At 44.7% G+C, this 22190-nt stretch overlaps 1 protein-coding gene and 1 long non-coding RNA gene across 2 annotated transcripts in view; both read left to right on the top strand.

Moving 5' to 3' along the window:
- Positions 1-3451: 3451 nt before the first annotated feature.
- Positions 3452-7199, top strand: LOC124855119. Its single transcript, XR_007035014.1, has 3 exons — positions 3452-3890; positions 5527-5700; positions 5799-7199. It is a non-coding gene; the product is annotated as an uncharacterized LOC124855119 (long non-coding RNA).
- A 14252-nt stretch (positions 7200-21451) lies between these two features.
- The window catches only part of sntg2 (syntrophin, gamma 2), a 100394-nt gene continuing 99655 nt past the window's right edge, over positions 21452-22190 (top strand). The window contains exon 1 of the mRNA XM_047345535.1: positions 21452-21778. Within this exon, the coding sequence (XP_047201491.1) occupies positions 21452-21778 (327 nt within the window). The remainder of the gene's footprint in view (positions 21779-22190) is intronic.

Genomic DNA, 22190 nt, shown 5'->3' with positions numbered 1-22190 from the left:
TCTGGAGAAGATGGACCAACAGGTGAAGGTCAGCCCCTTGTAGGCCAAACAAAAGTGGGACAATATGAAAAAGAAATATAAAGTTTGTTCAGAAGTTCTCATGTCACACAAATAAAAAAATATTTCTAAAAGTCTTGTTGGTTTCTCTGTTTAGTCAACTCTTCTTTTCTTCCATCTAACTTTAGGATTGTAAGTATCCAGGGTCAGGGTCAGGAGTCAGTGAAAAGCCCACTGCTGCTACTTGGACCTGGTTTGTCCTTATGGATGAGATGTTGGGACAGAGGTCTTCCACAACACCTCCTGTCCTAATTGCCTCCATCCCTGAGGACACTCCAGGGCCAAGCGGAGCGGTGGTCAACCAGATGGAGAAGGAAGACAGTGAGCCAGCAGGAAGAGGTCAGAAAAGAAAGAGGAACAGAGATGATGGAGTTGATCAGGGAGGACATGAGGCTACAGAGAATGGACAGACTGTTTTCCATCTTAGAAAAAATGGTACTGAAATAAGGTGCTATATAAGAAATAATATTAAGTTTTGTTCAGATTGTTTCTTAAAGTTTTAAGGTGTTCTAATAAATTTCTAAATTGTTTTTGTCATCAATGTATTTTATTTCCATTTGATCTAACAATACATCAACTTCATTTAAATTTCTAAACACAGTTTATTTTGAAAAATTACAAATAACATTTTAAACAGAATGGGGGAAGAAAACATTCAAACAGATCAAGATTATAAGACAAAAGGTATAAAATAAAACTATGTACAAGTATTTACAATGGAGACAGCAGGATCAACCTGAGTGACCGGTTCCTGGAAAAACCTCTTCAACAGAACAAAGAGGCAAATGTCTTTCTGAACAGAAAGTCTCTGGTGGTGTGGCTAAATCTTTCACAAGGTCAGAGACTTGGATTGGATGCTGCAACTGAGACCTTTGGTTTGTCTTTCTGGATGGTGAGTGAAGCATCACACAGGTGGTCTGTAGATATTTGTGATGCCTCTCTCCGCTGTCCACGTCATCGTCCATCAAGTGTAAAGGGCTGGCTGGACCACATCACTAAGATGTAATCAGGAATATGCAGAATTAGAAGATGGTGCTCACAAAATATGACAATTAGTTATAACCCTCAAACATTAATCACATCTATGATATTATACTTGGCTGCACACAGTAGTCATGTTCTGGTGGTGTGTATATATATATATATATACACACTGCTGAAAAAAAATAAAGGGAACTCTTAAACAACACAATATAAATCCAAGTAAATCAAACTTCTGTGAAATCAAACTGTCCACTTAGGAAGCAACACTGATTGACAATTAATTTCACATCTTGTTGTTCAAATGAAAAAGACAACAGGAGGAAATCTTTGGTGATTATCAAGACACTCAATAAAGGAGTGGTTCTGCAGGTGGGGACCACAGACCACTTCTCAGTACCGATGATTTCTGGCTGATGTTTTGGTCACTTTTGAATGTTGGTGGTGCTTTCACACTCGTGGTAGCATGAGACGGACTCTACAACCCACACAAGTGGCTCAGGTGGTGCAGCTCATCCAGGATGGCACATCAATGGAAGCTGTGGCAAGAAGGTTTGCTGTGTCTATCAGCGTAGTGTCCAGAACCTGGAGGTGCTACCAGGAGACAGGCCAGTACACCAGGAGACGTGGAGGAGGCCGTAGGAGGACAACAACCCAGCAGCAGGACCGCTACCTCCACCTTTATGCAAGGAGGAACAGGAGGAGCACTGCCAGAGCCCTGCAAAATGACCTCCAGCAGGCCACAAATGTGCATGTGTCTGCACAAACGGTTAGAAACCGACTCCATGAGGATGGTATGAGGGCCTGATGTCCACAAATGGAGGTTGTGGTCACAGCCCAACACCGTGCAGGACGCTTGGCATTTGCCAGAGAACACCAGGATTGGCAAATTCACCACTGGCGCCCTGTGGTCTTCACAGATGAAAGCAGGTTCACACTGAGCACATGTGACAGACGTGACAGAGTCTGGAGACACCGTGGAGAGAGATCTGCTGCCTGCAACATCCTTCAGCATGACTGGTTTGGTAGTGGGTCAGTAATGGTGTGGGGTGGCATTTCTTTGGAGGGCCGCATGGCACACAATGTGCTCGCCAGAGGTAGCCTGACTGCCATTAGGTACCAAGATGAGATCCTCAGACCCCTTGTGAGACCATATGCTGGTGCGGTTGGCCCTGGGTTCCTCCTAATGCAGGACAATGCTAGACCTCATGTGGCTGGAGTGTGTCAGCAGTTCCTGCAAGATGAAGACATTGAAGCTATGGACTGGCCCGCCTGTTCCCCAGACCTGAATCTGATTGAGCACATCTGGGACATCATGTCTCGCTCCATCCACCAACGTCACGTTGCACCACAGACTGTCCAGGAGTTGACGGATGCTTTAGTTCAGGTCTGGGAGGAGATCCCTCAGGAGACCATCCACCGTCTCATCAGGAGCATGCCCAGGCGTTGTAGGGAGGTCATAAAGATACGTGGAGGTCACACACAATACTGAGCCTCATTTTGACTTGTTTTAAGGACATTACATCAAAGTTGGATCAGCCTCTAGTGTGTTTTTCCACTTTAACTTTGTCTGTGACTCCAAATCCAGGCCTCCATTGGTTAATAACTTTGATTTCCATTGATGATTTTTGTGTGATTTTGTTGTCAGCATATTTAACTTTATACAGAACAAAGTATTTAATGAGAATATTTCATTCATTCAGATCTAGGATGTGTTATTTGAGGGTTCCCTTCATTTTTTTGAGCAGTATATAAATATATATATATATATAGAGAGAGAGAGAGGGAGAGAGGAAAATAAGTATTTGAACACCCTGCAACTTTGCAAATTGTCCCACTTAGAAATCATGGAGGGGTCTGAAATTTTCATCATAGGTGGTCAATAGGAGAAGAAGGCAGCCCTCCTCATTTGCATAATGAAGGAGAAATGCATACGGTAAAGAAAAAAGAGAGACGAGGAAATGTCAATAGAACAAAGGCATGTTTAAGGAAAAGGAAAAACAAAATATATATATTTATGCTTTTATTTTTAATTTTGTCAGGATCGGTCCTCCATAAGGAATGACCCGGGTGGACTGAGAATCTTTCCGTTCTGGAGAAGTTCAGGACTGCGTCCTTCCAGGGACCTTCAGACTGACTTTGGAATATAAACATTAAAAAACATAAAAAAAAATGTTTACAATGTACGATTTAAAAGAATTGGCTCATTTACAAGAACAAATAATAATCGTTTGATTGTTGTGTTACCATGGTTACAATATGATGCTATGAATTTAATGATTTTTTTTTTGTTTACTCACAAATCAGCAAATAATAACCAATCATCTGTGATTGATTCAATCTTGATTGATTGATTGATTGATTGGTTGATTGATATAAATCCAACCCTGAGGGGAGTAAAGACTCGCTCCACGTCAGATTTAATTGGACCGAATGTGATTGGACCTCCTGGAGCGTGGAGCCAATGAACGGGTTAATGCGCTTTGACGCAGGGATGGTCAACAGGAGGCTGCGGGTCGCAGGTGGGAGTCCTGCGGTCTGATGAGCAGCAGCAGAGGAGCCGCTGACTGCCGGAGCTGAAACATCTTCTCTCCTCCTGGAGCTGAAACATCTGATCATCTATTGCTCTCCGCTGGCAGGAACCCTCACCGAGCCTCCGGGCATGCTGCGTCCGCCTGCCTGCGCCGCTAAACGGGACGCCGGGGAACAGCCGCCGCGGTCGGTCTGTGGATGAATGACTTGAGAAACTCCCGTGGAAGTGAGCGGACAGCGACAGCGGCTGTATGGATGTGACCGGGAAACAGCAACCCGAGCTGATCGAGCGACCCGCCAGCCTCCCGGTTCCAACTTCGGTAAGAAAAACCTTCTCAGTCCTCGGTTCGTGGAGAAACTTCCACGGGGATCGCGGCCGTGGTTCTGGTTCTGGTGTTTTTTTCTTTAAGTAGAAACCAGGGAAGACTTCTCTGAAGTGTTTGGTGCACTGAGGGATCTCCAGACCACCCTTTGAAGAAGCCAGTTTTTGGGTTCTTTGTATCTGAACCACCGTAACTGACACCAAGCTTAAACAGCCGAGCCGCTTCCGAACCTGTTTAACCATCAGAACAATTCGGCTCTCATTGAAAGTTCCAGTGCCCTCCCCACCCCCCAACTTTCTATCTAAAGGCTCTGAAAGGATCACCAACATGTTGAGAGATCTTTGCTTCTCCGACCTGCTGAGGGAGAAGTTTCCTTCTTCTGATCAATGATATGAATGTTTTATTCATGGAACCCTTCCTGGTCCAGAGTTCAGGAACAACCTTTTGGACCAAGAAGTGTCTGCATAAGTTGGCATTTATTGTGTGTTTTCTGTGATACACACGGGCTCAGAATTATACATGCACTCAACTAATATCTGGTTAAACATCAGTGTTGGGTCCACCTGGCTAAGTTCACCCGGCTGGGACCCTCAGTGAGTCTCTGGTATTTATCCCCGACTAGGCGGGTTCTGTGTTGGGATGGTTCCCTAAATGGACCTGGGTTGTATGCATCATCCACAGATTTTCCACAGGTTTTTGAAGGTCGTTGTAGAAGCTTAATGTCAGCCTGCTGCTGTGTTTGGGTCCGTTGTCCAGCTGGAGCACCCAGTTTTTAACAAGTTGAAGAATGTCGAGGTAGTCCTCCGTCATTATTCCTTCTACTCTGTGCAAATCAATAAAACTGCCCCACACCATGATGATGCCAACACCATGCTTGACAGTTGGTCCAAACAGCTCAGTCCTCGTCTCATCTGACCATCAAACTTTCCAGAAGACAGGCTTGTCCGTGTGGAAAGCTGCAGGTTTCAGTCCAGCTTGAAGGTGTCATATTTGTAGCAAGGCCTCTTTATTGGCGAGGATGCTCTCAGTCCACGTGATGTTAAACCAGCTTAACTGTGGACGGCGACACTGGTGTTGCAGCAGCTTCCAGTTGATGGCGGACCTGGGCCTTGGTGGTTCCTGGATTGTTCTGGATCGTCCAGACCGTTTTGGTCGTCCCTGGACCATTCTTGTTTTTTCCTATTTTTCTGATAATTGGACCATCCATTGAGTGCTCTGACATGAAGCTACCAGCTGCACTCATTCATGGTCACTGATCAGAAGGTAGCAGGCCCATAGAACCCCCAGGACCACTTATTAAAAGATTTAGTTGATTTGTATGAATATGTTTGAGCAGGTGGGAATCAGAAAATCCACAGGAAATTTAAACACATGCCCCCAACTCCTGATTTAAAAAATCAGTCAGTACACCCTGGTTAATGAAGAGGTCACATGAACTATTTAAAGCCCCAAATAAAAACATCTAATAGAACTTTTTGTATTTCAGGGTTGGTGTTTCTGGCATACTGTTTGGTGTTGATGGTTCATTGGTTTCACACATTTGTTCACTAATGCATTTCCTTTTTCTGAAGAAGAAAACAAATAATCCAAGCTTTTTAAAATTCTCCCTCTCTCACTTTACTGATTCCTTCAGGGGAAAATCCAACACAAACTGCTGATGTGCCATTTGTTAACTCAGAATCCAGCACAGTCTCTTCTGGAACAAGGGAAACCAAATTTTCCATGCCTCGTTTTCATCTGAACATATTTGTCATATGTACTGCTCACAGGTTTCCATGGAGACCTCTCTGTACCCCTCAGGCTGCAGGTTTGATGTAAAATTTAGTCATTTCACTGTAAATCAAAGCCTCTTTTAGCTCACCCTGCCTTTAGATTCATTGCTCCCCTGGAATCCTTCCCTTTTAGGTCCTGGGTCTTCAAACTGTGCCAGCCTTGGATCCCAGCAACAGACAAGCTTCATCAGTAGGGTGGCTGCTGGCCTGAGCATTAGAGGGGTGTTATGGAGGTCTACCAACCAGAGCGTCCTCCATCTAGTCAGGAGATCTGGATCCTGCTCTGGGACCTGTTTGAAGTGAACCAGTTCAAGTGTCTTAATGTCTGAGAGATGGCAGGATGGATCAGTACTTTGTCTGCAGTGATGAAGATTGTCAGTTTACTGGCCCATTTACACTCAGAACCACTTTATTAGGTACTGATTGCTGGTACCTGGTTGGTGCAAGCTTTACCCTCAGAACATCCTTATGTGCCAGAGACATTTTGGTGATTGGAGGTCAGCGACTGAACCTCGGGATCAAGAAACTAATCTGAGATCATCTCAGCTTTGATACATGGAGCTGATGGATTCCTACTGGAAGGAACCATCAGAAGATGGGTTCAGTGTGGTCACAAAGTGATGGAGATGGTAAGCAGCAATATTCAGGTAGGCTGTGTTGGTTAAATGGTGCTCAGGTGGTACTGTAGAACATCTGACCTGAGGCTTCACATGTTTAACGTCCTGAGATGGTGTTCTGCAGACCTTGGTTGGAACCAGTGGTCATTGGAACTACTGTTCCTTTCATCATCTGGAGAATATTCTGCCAGCTGTGATCATTCTCTGTATATCACAGAATTGGTTGTGTATGAAATCCCAGCAGATCAGCAGGTTCTGGAATACTCGCACCAGCCTGTTTGGTGCCAACAACCATGCTATGTTCAGTGTCCCATACATTGCCCTTCTTCCTCATTCTGATGCTCAGTTTGAACAGTTAAGATCAGGTCATGTCAAGATGTACCAGTATGAGATAATGACACATTTAATACCTTAAGACGAACCAAATTATCCTTCGAATGAGCCAAACCATTTAAAGTCAGAACCGTCCTGTTCTTCAGCCAGCTCCTTCGGATCCACCTGAGGGATTCACACCTGCAGATAAACTGGATGCAATGACTTTGTTGGTGAACTGGGTGGATTTCTTAAATGGTTGCTAATGATTAAATGTCAGTGCAGTGATCAGAAGAAGTGTTGTTGAACAGTCTGCAGCAGACAGGGATGTTCCAGCTCTCTGCCTACAGAATGTGTTGAGTTCTGTTTGAGTTCTACATCAGGGTCTATTAATGCTGTGATGGACAGCAACAGTGATGTAGTTGTTTCTTTTCCTGTCTCTGCAAGCTGGGAAAGAGTCCAGCTCTGATGTAGCTGAAGCAAGAAATTTGTTTGTTCAGACAAGTTGTGTCTGAAAGAGACTTGTTTTACAGAAGAAAATCGATGTTTTAGCTGTGACAGACCTCAGATACTGGGGTAGAAAATAAAGATTGTCAACATTTAAATGTCTGGTATGTTTGAAAAGGGCAAAAATATCTGCTTCATCTAGATGGCATCAATTCATTTTATTTCAAATGTGTATTAATCGTAACAGCAGATAGTAACAATATTTCATATTGTTACTATCCAGCCTGATCGGACCAGGACACATTTCTCCAATCTATTCTGGTCCAGTTCTGGTGAGTCTGGGTGAATTTTAGCCTCAGTTTCCTGTTCTTAGCTGGCAGTAGTGGTGCCAGGTGAGGTCTTCTACTGCTGTAGAACATCTGACTAAAGGTTTTGCATGTTGCACGTCCTCAGATGATTCTGCAGGACGTGCAACATGATGTCAATCTGGTGACAGATTGAACTTTAGCAAAGTGTTTATATCTAGATGTCTAAGTACACTGAGTTTGTAGCAAGTAGGAGGTGAAACAGTGTTAAACCAAACATCTCATAGTCAAGTCCATGGCTATGCTAGGCTCTGACTGTTCTGGATAACTCTTAGGGCTAATCACTGATTGGTTCTTGGCTTTGTTTTATCACAAGACTCTCACACAGAAAATCAGAAAATTGATGTGATTTGTATTATGTTGAATGTTTCTTACCAACTTTATTGTTACCAGCAATAACTCATAGACCTCACTGGTTTGTTCTCCAGGATCGCCATAGTCCTGGATACCATCTTAGCAAGCTTATGTCACCCCCTCATCTGGCTGTGGGATGATGCAGGTTAAACTGGGTGCATTGGGTCCACCAGCTTGGTTCTGCTTCTTAGGGCATGCTTAGGATAGGAAGCGATGTGTGAAAAACTGTACTTTTAGCTCAGAAGACCTTAATGCAAAGGGGAGCAGTTGGTAGGGCTGTTACTTTGCAGCAAGAAGATCCTGGGTTTGAATCCCATCCTGGGGTCTTTCTGCATGTTTTCCAGGGTGTCCCCTGCCTCTGGACCAATGGTTGCTGGAGATGGATACAAATAAATGTTCACCAACATGGACTAAACAGAACCTACTTTTTGTCTGATTGACCCAGTGAAAGCCTCCTGCTAAGGAGTGTGACTTAGATTGCAGACATCCTTGGCTGGTAGAGCCTTACTCTAATCTGATAGCAGATGCAGCATGTATGGAGTTTACCGCCACATGATTGGCTGATTCACTGTTGCAGCCAATTGAACAAGTGTACCTAATAAAGTGGCCTGTGAGTGTATGGTTCACTGAGAAATTTAAGATGCCTGGTGCAGCGGTCCATGTATGGAGGGGCTTTGGCCCTCAACGCGGCTGTCCCCTGGTTGGAGCCACGGTGACCTGCGCTGCATGTCTTCCCCTCTCTTCACCCCATTTCCTGTCTGCCTACTTTCAAAGAAAAGTTGCAAAAGAAAGGCCACTAGTGCTCCAAAACAAAGCTTAAAAAATAAAAAAGCTGGCTAATTATACCCTGCCATCACATTTACCTGAACCACAATGGCCAATTATAGATACTGGTACCTTGGAGAGCTCTTTTTTTAGAAGCCATGGAACCAATGGGAGAACTTAGGATGCCGCTTTGAACCGGGCTCTAACGTCAGCTTTAGGAAGGCTGCCCTGGTATGTCATTGTTATACAAACCTTTTTTGCTTCATTTAAAATGAATACAGACTTTTCTCAGTCCAAACAAAGCCAGATTTCCTTGAAACTCTGCTAGAACTCTTAAAAGTACTGAATGGGGTTTGCTGCAGTGCCTCTTTTCTGTGACACTTTGTGTTTACAGTTTTCTGAGGCATCTTCCTTTAGGATCCATTTTAATAATAGTTTATTGTTTCATAAATGGGTGGGAAAAATCCATCTTGGCTCACAGGCAGCAAATGGGAAATAAAACCTTTACACTTGGCCTCAAGTTATGAAAGAGGAACCCGGACGACGTGCTGGAGTGTCCTGTTTTCTTTCTTTTTATCTGAACAAAGCTAGTCCCAGTTTCTTTGAAACAAAACCTTTTATTCCCGGCAGCCAAGACATTAAATGTTCAAAAAGTATATGAAGTGAGAACCTGCAGCCTCAGGCTTTATGAACTAAAGTGCCATTCACTGTTGTATTTCTCTGACACTAGACACTGACTGATGCTGATGAACCAACAAGCCATCACTTTAAAATGAGTTTTGGTCATGGAAAATCTTGTTATATGTTGTTAACTAGCCACTAGCTGAATGCCAGGAACATAACGGTAATAAATGCCAACAAACTGTCATCCTGCTCTGTGTTCCTGTACTGGAATTGGAAGGGAGGGTGAAACACTTACTGGAAGAGACTGATGTTAAAAGGACTTTGAGGAAGAACAAGGCTAGTAAACAATGTAAAATTGTGCTCCATCTGTGGAATGTTGGAGTCCAAACTCATTGATGATTGGTTTGATAAGATCTTCTGTCTTTCTGGTCTTCATCAGCTCAGCTCCGTATAATAATCTTTTGGCCTGTTCATTGGCACTCTTGAAGAAACTGTAAGAAGTTGACATTATTCCCTGGTAGAATTCCCAGTCTGGAGTGAATATTTCAACATAGCCATGGTTTGGTGCTCCTTTTTAAACCGAAACTCCATTGTTTTATTAAAGGAACTATGATGCAGATTCCTCCTCTGTGGTGTGCAGAAACCTCTTTGGGGGGATGTCCTGTCAGGGATGTTGGAAGCCATCAGGTGTTGCGCGCAGCTTTAAAACATGTTACCTGTGGCTGTAGCCCCTAGGTTCTGCCTCGGTCCTCATGGAGAGCCTGCTGGATCCCCTGCTCAGTGCAGATGAATTATTATTTTATTTCTTTTGGGTTTACTACTTGACTTTTTTTGTCCTTAACCCCTCATGAGCTTTTAAAAGATGTAAAGTGACTGTTTTAATGTGGCCAGCCTCTGCAGTGATGGAGTGTTGTGAGATCATTGCTTATGCAGATCAACAATCCTGCTGCGTTCAAAGACAGCAAGTCTTCCTGTCTTTGCCATCAGGGTCATGAAGGTGTGAATACCTGACAGATGATTGCATGTGATTTTTGCACAGGTTTAGACTTTTTAAGGCTAAATGTCTGAAACCTTTGATCGGCTAATGAAGAGCCTGTTTGAGTTGAAATGATTATGATCCTCCACTATAAAATGTGATTACCTGTAATTTCTTCCCTAATCAGAATTCATTTTATTGGCCGAGTTTGAGTACAAACAAGGAATTTGACTTTGGTTTCCTTCGCTCACATCGTCTACCAAACATCAGTCCAAACATCGTTGGTTTCCAGCAGAGCAGCTGACTACACTGTGAGGCGTTCACTGTGTTCAACAGAGAGTGAATTAAGGGTTTTGATTAGTTCTGAATAAAAGGTTGTCTTCTTCTTTGGTTAGTTGTTGGCTTTGAATAAATAAAGATGTAGAAGAATCCTGAAATTCCATGAGAGGTGCCTTAAATGTGCAGAAATCATACTAGTTTTCATCTGATCTTTCTAAACTGACTAATATTGACCAAATTTACATTTATTAGGATGTATTTCTCCATGCACATAAGCAGAGTTAATAATGCCAATATGTGTGTTGAGTCAGCAGGGATAATAATATATTTGAGAAGTTGATATGCAGGAAAGTAAATAATTGGGAGCAGCACAGAGCCTGAACGCTTGCTGCATTATGCTCCATTATCTTCTGAATCCTCACTCAGTGCCTGAAATTTGTCTGTTGCATAAACACATTTTCATCTCAAAAGGACGCAGCAAGAATAAAACCTCATTCAGCAGGAAATGAGGTGTTTTTGTTTGAACACAGGTTATGGCTATGGTCCACTATCTGCAGTCATACAGCACCATGTATACTTGGAATAATACTGCAAAATCAGTTAACTCTGTTAGCCATCTGGGGTTGGAGGCCGGGAGGAGGAGCGGGCCCTCTGGTCAGGGGGTGGGCTGGAGTTGGGTGTCGGGTCTCGAGTGTCGATTGTTGCTGTGGCTGGCATTCCAGTTTTCCCGGAATCGTTTGGACTAAGTCATGTTTGCATTTGTAAGGTTTGTGTCTTATGTCAGGAGAGAAACCTGACTGGCACCCCAGACCTTCATTATATAGAACCATCACAAGTGGACCCAGCCAGGTTATCGTAATTTTATATGTGCAGTATAAAAGAACCAGGTGCTGTTATTTTCTGAGAATGTCTCCATTTTTCCACAAAACAAACTCACCTGCTGCGGAATATTGACTCTGCAAAGTTCTAAAATGACTAAATTATTGTTCACACACACCGTTACAGGATTGTTGTTATAGTCACTGATTGCTGTTCAGCATAACCTTTAGAAAGTATTAGGCGTCCCAAGAACGAGATTGGTGCAAACTGGTTTAAAATTCCCAAATGATTTCTGATTTTATTTTTATTTTTTTTGAAGGCCATAACCCCCAACCCCCTATGGGCTCTCGCCTTGGTTTCTCTTGGCAGGAGCTACAGAAGCATAATTATACCCCAGCGGAGTGTGAAAGTCGATGCTTTTGTGCTGCAAGTCAATCCTATTTTAACCAAATCATTCCTGTTGGAGAATGAGTTTCTCTGACTTTTCATTTTTTTTAACCAAAATTATTGGCCAAAGCTAAAACACAATCAGACTTAATATCATAAAATTGAGATGTGTTTAGTTTTTTTTTCCTGAAGTGTGTTCAGATGTGTCAGTGGGGCTCTTCAAAATGAATGCTGTAATTTCATTAAACGGGATTAGGAACGCAAACATGATGGCACGTGTCACTCGACTCCTTTGAGCAGTTCCTCCTCATGCTGTATTAAATGTTTAGTAATTTTGTATGAAATGATTATATATAGATGCTGTTTCCTGTCAGATGGCTCCAAAGTTTCCCAAAGGCATATGAGCTAATGACATGAACACTCCAATCCCAGGAGAACTGGAAAATAGGCCAAAGGGCAGACTTCATGGTGGCATTGCAAATTAGGATTCTTTTTAGGACTCATAATTAGTCCCTGTAGAAAGTCTAAAGATGCATATACATATAATGCACTATATCCAGAGCCTGTACTCTATTATTAAAGCTACAACAAAGCCAGGCAGTAATTAAAGTCTTAATAAGATGGATTAATTTGTGTTCAGAGAATTTCAGATCTGTGAACCTGAGAAAACAAGTTGTCGCAGTTGCTGTTTCTCTAAAAATGTGTCCAAATAGAAGAAATCTCATCCTGAACAATATTGAAATTATTTCATTAGCATTTTGTTTTTTAGATTCAAGGCAGGAAGTGTCTGCATTTTAATGTTCCTTCCTATTTCCAAGAGGGATATGAAGAACTCTACCCTGGTCTGAAAATGGGTTTCTCAAGAAAACTGCTCCTAAAAAAGGTCTAAAATAGCAGTTTGAAATCTAAAATTTGTCCTTTATGCCTTATGTCCTCGTATTTTAATGTCCTCTGCTCAGTCCAGACTCTTCTACTGGTTTAAAGAGTAAAAATGAGACAGATTTCCTAGAAACAAAACTGAGATGATTTTTGTAGAAAATATGACGACACGTTGTAATTTCCCAGATGTAAATCTTGGTGTCTTAAGAAACATCCAAGCAATAATCCCACATGCTCTGTCTGTGTGACTGACACCCAGTTGGTTCTGATGCTGTTGGAGGAGTCATGCTCTGCGAGATGAGACTGTCCAAACAGAGTATGCAACAGCGAGGAATTGTGCCTCTGGTTCCCCATGGAGGCACGCTGGGCGCAGGATGATGGCAGAAACATTTTTTGTGAGGTCTATGCATACGAGGACAGCCTCATCCTTAAAATCTTTTTATTTCAGGTATTTGTCACATGCATTGTAAAGTCCTGGATAAAAGAAACTACACCCTCTTAATTCTAGAGTTTTATGTATCAGGATGTTATAAAGATCAGCTCCTCCAAGTCCGGTGGTGAAGAGAGAGCTGAGCCAAAAAGCGAAGCTCTCCATTTACCGGCACTCCCTTAGAGATAGGGTGAGGAGCTCGGCCATCTGGGAGGGGCTCGGAGTAGAGCCGCTGATCCTCCACATCGAGAGGAGCCAGTTGAGGTGGCTCGGGCATCTATATCAGATGCCTCCTGGACGCCTTCCTCAGGAGGTGTTCCAGGCACGTCCCACCGGAAGGAGGCCCAGGGGACGGCCCAGGACACGCTGGAGGGACTATGTCCCTCGGCTGGCCTGGGAACGCCTTGGGCTCCCCCCGGAGGAGCTGGAGGAGGTGTCTGGAGAGAGGGACGTCTGGGCGTCTCTGCTGAGTCTGCTGTCCCCGCGACCCGGTCCCGGATAAAGCGAAAGACGACGACGAGGATGTTATAAAACTGATTTGGTCTTTACCAGGTTCTAAAATAATTAAAATCTTACCTGAATGCCATAAAAACACACACCAGGTCCCATACGGTCATCTTTTAGAGCTTTATTGGAAAATTAAGCACACACTTAGTGCTTTGTAATGCTTACAGAGGCAACAACGAACTGGTCATCAGTGTCATCCTGCAGAGAGAAACATTATTCAACATTGGCTTCAGTTAGCTGGTTAAAGGTCACTACAATGAACAAGTTTGGCTGTTTGGAAGAGTTGAACAAGAAAGCCTCTGCTCTCTTAAAAACAAGATGGCAGCAAGACTCAGCAAAGCTGCATCTGGATGAAGTTTCTTTATATGGCACATCTAAAAACTACCACAGTTGACCAGACTGCTTTACACTGTAAAACATCAAGTCATAGAAAACAAGGAAAATAACCACTGAAACACACTAATGTCCCACTTAACTAGAATTTAAAAATGATTATACTAAATGTATTTTTAACAGATTTGAATTGATCAACTTTTTTAACAGTTCTGATTTTCAAAGACGGGCTGATCCAGAACTTAGGGGCCATGGCTGGTTTGGAAGAGTGAAGATCACATAAGTAGTGTGTTACCAGGCTATCGCGACTTTTAAACTTGGCAGTAAAATTTCAGCTGAAGTCTGCAGTAAACAGGAAGCCAGTGCAAGGTTAGCAATACAGGGCTGGTGTGATTTCTTCTGGTCTGGAGATGAGCCTCTGCAGCCTGCAGATGCATTAGCAGCCCCTGATCAACACTAAGATACAAGGACTTGCAGTTATCCAATGAATGCATGAAACAGGTCAGGAGGGTGTAGGCCTTGGTTTCAATGACGAAGCTGAAAAAATTGTGTTTTTAAAACATTGAGCATGGCTTGTCACATTTAAAAGTGCTGTCTAAAATAATCCAAATGTTCCTGGCAGATGGGTGACAATCGGACCAGTGACATACTTACATCCATAAGAGGTTAGGTTGTCCAAGTAAGATGATTTCAGGGTGGTTTTTGTTTATCTCCATCAGTCTCTTAAGAACTCGAAGACAGCTCTGTTGGCTGTTCCCTCTTTTCTCTTCCTAGAAGCTACACCTGGCCTGACTCTGTGTCTACCTGTGACACCTTTCTGGAGAGGGGCATCGTCCAAGCTTCTGTTGGCAACAACTTAATGCTCACCTTCTACAGATGATCCACATAGTCCTGTCTTTTAGTGTTTAACCCTTTCTCTCTCCTAGACATAGCTACTGACTGAGCTTCTACTGTAACTAACTCTATGTTCTCTCTTTCAGACTCTAACCTTGAAAACTGGCTCAGAGTTTATCTGTTCTTTCTTTCTAGATGAAACGACTAAAGGAGCTACATCCATTAACATTTACTTTTCCTTCCCATAGAAAGTACTCCTGGATCAGTGCTTCTTTGTTCTCTTTGTGTCTCTGCTCTGTTCTCTCAAACCCCCAGTCGGTCGTGGCAGATGGCCGCTCACACTGAGCCTGGTTCTGGTTCTGCTGGAGGTTTCTTCCTGTTAAAAGGGAGTTTTTCCTCTCCACTGTCGCTACATGCATGCTCAGTATGAGGGATTGCTGCAAAGTCAACACCAGTGACTGTCCACTGTCTCTACATGCTCATCCAGGAGGAGTGAATGCTGCAAGTCACTGACTGGATGCAATCTGCTGGGTTTCCTTAGATAGAAAAACTTTTTATCCAATTTGAATAAATAACTGAATCTGACGGAACTGTTCAATGATTAGGATTAATTGGAATGTATGAACCTGACTGTTGTGAAGAACCTTGAGACAACGTGTGTTGTGAATTGGCGCTATATAAATAAACTGAATTGAACTGAATTATAATCAGCAAACAATGAAAAGCCATGCTATGCTTTTGGAAAATGAACCTCAAAAGGACCATTTTCAAGGAGAAGCAAGATGGAGCCCTGAGGAACCCTGCTGTTGAAAGTGCTCATCATAGAGAAGTAGTTCCTTAGGTGAAATGAAAAACTCTTATCCAACAGCTATGATAGGAATTATTTAGAAACGGGATGTTTGATACCTGCACAGAAGCTCAAACAAAAAAAAAATCAAAATGCTATTGTCTACTGTATCAAAAGCTGCAGAAAGATTCAATAGAACCAAGTTAGCTGGACTGCCAGAATCAACAGCTAATGGCAAATCATTAAAAACTCTTAAAAGCCGTTTCCTGGGTGTACTTCTCTTTGGAGCATCTCCTCTGTCAAGGTGACAGCGGGTGAGTGGTGGAGATAAGCCTGCACCCACAACAGGACCCCCGACCCCGCAGCATGACAGGACAAACTCATCCACCCGGTACCTGGGGCCAGTGTCCCCCACCATGCTCCCACAATGCCCCCGTCGGCCACAAAAAACCCCCCAAAAAAACCACTACATCCCTGCCACTGCAACGACCGCCCAGGGAGAAACACTATCCAGCTCAGCTCCACCATCGCCGCCCAGCTGATCCAAACGCTGGCGACCCCACATCCCAGAAGTGGATACAACCCCTCCACCTCCCAGCCCAACCCCCCCCCCCCCCCGACAGCGTCAGCACCCCCAGCCCACCAGTCCATGAGAGGGATACATGCAACAGCCGGGTACCTGGGACATGCAGGCCAACTGCTCCAGGCCAAGCACAACCCACCAGCCGCCCCAGTGCAGTCACAAGATGTGCTCCGCCACTCCACCTACCCGACCGCCAGCTGCAGCCCGGCTCCCGACCATGGGCCAGAACCACTGAAGGAAGCAGTGGAAGAAGGCCACGGCAGCACCAGTTACCAGGCACCCCGCCAATCCCACCCCTAAACCCCGGGGGCGCCCCAGCCCGCCAGCCACCCATACCCCCGCATGGCGCACCACGGCCCACCAAGCAGTCCAGCCGGCCAGCCCCACCACTGAAGCGGGGCCACATCCCAATCAATGCTGGCTAATTCCCCCCTACCGGAGCCCGGCAATTAAACCCTTAGAGGTGAGCACAGGCACCAGAGGTTAGGCTACTAGGATATCCTCCCTCTTGATGCCATTGAGTGCACCCACCCCCAAGGTCCTACATGTGAATGTCATGAAAATGTTATAAGTGAGAGTGTCTAAGTTGTACAATAAAATTGGGGCACAGGCTGCTATGGGACCGCAGAGAAGGAAAACCCCTGCGGCACTCCAATGGCGCACCCACACCCCAAGGCCCTCCATGAGTGGTAATGTGATGGAGCTGGTGGAGGGAGGTGTCCAGGGATGGGGAGGGAAGGACTGGGGGGCAAAACGCTCTCCCAGGGAGCCAGCTCCCTGGCTGACCCCAATAGGCACCCCCGTTTGCCGAGTCCCAACAAAGGAGGGAGGCATAGGCACATCTACCGGGCAAAAGACCAGGGACAGGTAACAGGCCCAGAGAACCAACTGAAAACTGGCTCTTCACAAAGGGTTAGGAATGGTGCGGGTTGTTGGGGAGGTTAGAATAAACTACTGAGTGTTAGAGTTTGGACATTTTAGAATGGGCTATGTGTAGGGGTAATAAGTAAAATAATAAACTGATAAAGTTTGTCCATCTACAGGGGTTGGACAATGAAACTGAAACGCCTGGTTTTAGACCACAATAATTTATTAGTATCGTGTAGGGCCTCCTTTTGCGGCCAATACAGCATCAATTCATCTTGGGAATGACATATACAAGTCCTGCACAGTGGTCAGAGGGATTTTAAGCCATTCTTCTTGCAGGATAGTGGCCAGGTCACTACGTGATACTGGTGGAGGAAAACGTTTCCTGACTCGCTCCTCCAAAACACCCCAAAGTGGCTCAATAATATTTAGATCTGGTGACTGTGCAGGCCATGGGAGATGTTCAACTTCACTTTCATGTTCATCAAACCAATCTTTCACCAGTCTTGCTGTGTGTATTGGTGCATTGTCATCCTGATACACGGCACCGCCTTCAGGATACAATGTTTGAACCATTGGATACACATGGTCCTCAAGAATGGTTTGGTAGTCCTTGGCAGTGACGTGCCCATCTAGCACAAGTATTGGGCCAAGGGAATACCATGATATGGCAGCCCAAACCATCACTGATCCACCCCCATGCTTCACTCTGGGCATGCAACAGTCTGGATGGTACGCTTCTTTGGGGCTTCTCCACACCGTAACTCTCCTGGATGTGGGGAAAACAGTAAAGGTGGACTCATCAGAGAACAATACATGTTTCACATTGTCCACAGCCCAAGATTTGCGCTCCTTGCACCATTGAAACCAACGTTTGGCATTGGCACGAGTGACCAAAGGTTTGGCTATAGCAGCTCGGCCGTGTATATTGACCCTGTGGAGCTCCTGACGGACAGTTCTGGTGGAAACAGGAGAGTTGAGGTGCACATTTAATTCTGCCGTGATTTGGGCAGCCGTGGTTTTATGTTTTTTGGATACAATCCAGGTTAGCACCCGAACATCCCTTTCAGACAGCTTCCTCTTGCGTCCACAGTTAATCCTGTTGGATGTGGTTCGTCCTTCTTGGTGGTATGCTGACATTACCCTGGATACCGTGACTCTTGATACATCACAAAGACTTGCTGTCTTGGTCACAGATGCGCCAGCAAGACGTGCACCAACAATTTGTCCTCTTTTGAACTCTGGTATGTCACCCATAATGTTGTGTGCATTTCAATATTTTGAGCAAAACTTTGCTCTTACCCTGCTAATTGAACCTTCACACTCTGCTCTTACTGGTGCAATGTGCAATCAATGAATACTGGCTACCAGGCTGGTCCAATTTAGCCATGAAACCTCCCACACTAAAATGACAGCTGTTTCAGTTTCATTGTCCAACCCCTGTAGAGCCCACAGGTGGCCATTGTTAAACTAAAAACCACAAGGATTGGGGGTATCTCTCTCTCTGTCAGACTGATTATTACCATTGGAAAAGAGAAGGGGTCATACAGGTAGCAGAAATGGAGGGTGTGTTTGTACCTCAGCCATAACTGAGCCGGTTTAGGCTAAACTTGACTCCCTCTTACTCCATCCAACAGGGAGGGAGGAAGACGGAGGTAAAAATAATTGGAGAGTGTTGTTTCCTTTTGCATTGTGTGAAGGGTGGGTAACTTTAAAATAGGCTTAGTCAATAAAATCGAATTATATAGATTTCAAGTCAGGTTCATACATTCCAATTAATCCTAACTTTCAAACAGTTCAGTCAGATTCTACTTCAGATTCAGGAACTACTTCTCTATGATGAGCACTTTCAACAGCAGGGTTCCTCAGGGCTCCATCTTGCTTCTCCTTGAAAATGGTCCTTTTGAGGTTCATTTTCCAAAAGCATAGCATGGCTTTTCATTGTTTGCTGATTATAATTCAGTTCAATTCAGTTTATTTATATAGCGCCAATTCACAACACACGTTGTCTCAAGGTTCTTCACAACAGTCAGGTTCATACATTCCAATTAATCCTAATCATTGAACAGTTCCGTCAGATTCAGTTATTTATTCAAATTGTATAAAAAGTTTTTCTATCTAAGGAAACCCAGCAGATTGCATCCAGTCAGTGACTTGCAGCATTCACTCCTCCTGGATGAGCATGTAGAGACAGTGGACAGTCACTGGCGTTGACTTTGCAGCAATCCCTCATACTGAGCATGCATGTAGCGACAGTGGAGAGGAAAAACTCCCTTTTAACAGGAAGAAACCTCCAGCAGAACCAGAACCAGGCTCAGTGTGAGCGGCCATCTGCCACGACCGACTGGGGGTTTGAGAGAACAGAGCAGAGACACAAAGAGAACAAAGAAGCACTGATCCAAGAGTACTTTCTATGGGAAGGAAAAGTAAATGTTAATGGATGTAGCTCCTTCAGTCGTTTCATCTAGAAAGAAAGAACAGATAAACTCTGAGCCAGTTTTCAAGGTTAGAGTCTGAAAGAGAGCACATAGAGTTAGTTACAGTAGAAGCTCAGTCAGTAGCCATGTCTAGGAGAGAGAAAGGGTTAAACACTAAAAGACAGGACCATGTGGATCATCTGTAGAAGGTGAGCATTTCGTTTTTGCCAGCAGATGCTCGGACGATGCCCCTTTCCAGAAAGGTGTCACAGGTAGACACAGAGTCAGGCCAGGTGTAGCTTCTAGGAAGAGAAAAGAGAGAACATAAAGTTAAAAGCTGAAATAACAGCAAATAATGCAAAATTGGAGAATAGTATGAGAATGTAGCGAAGAGGGTGAAGGTGGTCATTATGTCCTTCAACAGCCTAAGTCTATAGCAGCATAACTACAGAGATAGCTCAGGATAACCTAAGCCACTCTAACTATAAGCTTTATCATAAAGGAATGTTTTAAGCCTAGCCTTAAAAGTAGACAGGGTGTCTGCCTCACGGACTAAAACTGGGATCTGGTTCCACAGGAGAGGAACCTGATAACTAAAGGATCTGCCTCCCATTCTACTTCTAGAGACTCTAGGAACCACCAGTAAACCTGCAGTTCAAAGACGACAACTTCTGTTGGGTCTGAATTTAGAAGCTGAAAATTTAAAGTCATCCAAGCTTTTATGTCTTCAAGACATGCTTGTAGTCTATCTAACTGGTTGGGCTCATCAGGATTCATGGATAAGTAAAGCTGAGTGCTGGTAATCAGACTGTCTCTGCTGAGGTTTATAAGTTAAAGACATGTAACTTGTATTTTTCACATCTTATAAAATAAATAAAACCTTAGCTCGCTCTGACTGGAGCCACTATAGAAATACCAGGATACCAGCTCAATAAGCAGATGTTATAGTGGTTCAGACAGTTTGCAGCTTGTCACACATATTGTTACTGTTCATAGAAATGATGCATATGCTTTGCCTCGAGCATCATCTCCCTGCTCTCCTGGCTGCAGAGGTGCTGTTGATGCTGTTGCTCCTCTGGCCCATCTGCAGTTCACAATGAAAAAGAAAAATCCATTTCCCTTTCATCCCTGTTTTGAGAACTCCAGTTAGAAACGCTGAGCATCAGAGCCAGAGATGATGAGACGTGAACGACGAACTGAATGGTGTCCTCTGGTGTTAAGTAGCTGATAAGGGAATGATTGACACAGATCACTGGAAGTGCCATCCTGTCTCCTGACTGTGGTGTTCCCATTATTAGCGGCACTGTAGGTGTGAATAGGTGATAAAGTTATCTGGAGTCCTCAGAGCATGAATGAAGTCTTTTACAGGATGTAAATGGCCATGTGGTATTTGTTTGGTCATGTGACGTGACAGCACAGGATTGTGGGGTTTTTAGCTGAAGCAGAGAAGTAATGTCAGCGGTCTGGTCGTTTTTTCACTGTGTTGAAAGGTTAGGGAATAATTTTCCAGCCGATATTCCTCAATCCAACAAACGACGATGGGTAATATATCCGCACAGGTGGCATTTGGACCTTTTTGTGGGCGGGGCGATGCAAACAGCAACGGACTGATTTGCACACTGTAGAACAGAAATGTTCAGAATTGGAGGAACTAGTTCTATTTCGTATAGGCTTCGCCCTTTAAGGCTATCACAAGTGGGTTTATCCCTTCGCACACAGCACTGAAAACTTTAGTCCACGCCCACCTGCTGTGTGGGCCCCACCCCGGTCCGTATAAATTACGGGGAGACCGGACAACGGCTCCCATTTTTTCTTCAGAGACAGCTTAACAGCACTTTTACAAGAAGATCCATGGCTAGCGTTGGCACTATCCGCCTTTGCCCGGCTTGTAACACAGGCTACATCATGAGCTACAACCTGCATGCCATCTGCGAGGTCTGCCTCGGTCCTGATCAAGCAAGCCTGGCCTTGACCCCGCAGTCCACCTGCCCTTCCTGCAGGCGTCTGCCTCTGGAAGAGAAGCAACGGCGGGTAACCATTTTCTCCCCGCTAGAAGGGGAATTCCCCGTAGCGGACCAATGATCCCTCAATGAGGCATTGGACATCTTTGGTGTTGGGTGGGAATCGGACGATTCTGCCCCAGAGACCGCGACTGATATCTCCACTCCCTTCCTCCGGACGGAGGGCGCGGAGTCAGACAGGTGATGGAGAACGTTTACCAGAACGACTGGTTCACCTCCATAGATCTGAAGGATGCTTATTTTCACATCCCCATCATCCCGAAAAACACTATGGTTTCCGAGCCTGCAGTAGCTGGTGTCAGGTCGCCCGTGGCAGCTGCCGTGGAGAGAGAATGCACTCCTCCAGGTGGGAGGGGCGATCAGGAGCGTCCCAGAGTTAGGTCAGCATCTCTGGGTCTGGCCGCTGAACGGGAGCGCTTAGAGAGGCTGGGTCTCCTGCACGATTCAGGGCGCACGAGCCGCCTCTACCACAGCATCATACGCATCAAAGTGGGCAGCTTTTCAGCGCTGGTGCGCAGAGAAAGGCGTGGAGCCTTTTTCATGTCCATTAGGCTGCGTGCTGTCATTCCTACAGCAGCTGATGAACAGAAATTTAGCTTTCAGCACCATTAAAACTTATGCTGCAGCTATTTCCTCCTGTCATGAGGGTTTTGGTGACAGAACGGTCTTTAACCATCCGCTGATGAAGCGTTTTCTGCGGGGTGTACATAGACACAGACCCGTGTGACGCCCTCTAGTCCCTCAGTGGGATTTAGCGCTCGTCCTGCGCGCACTGGTTAAAGCCCCATATGAGCCCTTAGATCAGGCTCCACTTAAATTTCTGTCTTTTAATACAGCCCTGCTGTTAGCTCTGATATCTGCAAAGAGACTGAGCGATTTATCTGCGCTCTCTGTCGCTCCTTCATGTCTCAGAATACGAGCC

Source organism: Girardinichthys multiradiatus, chromosome 19 (genome assembly GCF_021462225.1).
Source record: "Girardinichthys multiradiatus isolate DD_20200921_A chromosome 19, DD_fGirMul_XY1, whole genome shotgun sequence".
NCBI lineage: Eukaryota > Metazoa > Chordata > Actinopteri > Cyprinodontiformes > Goodeidae > Girardinichthys > Girardinichthys multiradiatus.
The sequence above is the reverse complement of the archived record's forward strand: the minus strand, read 5'-3'. Positions and strand labels throughout refer to the sequence as shown.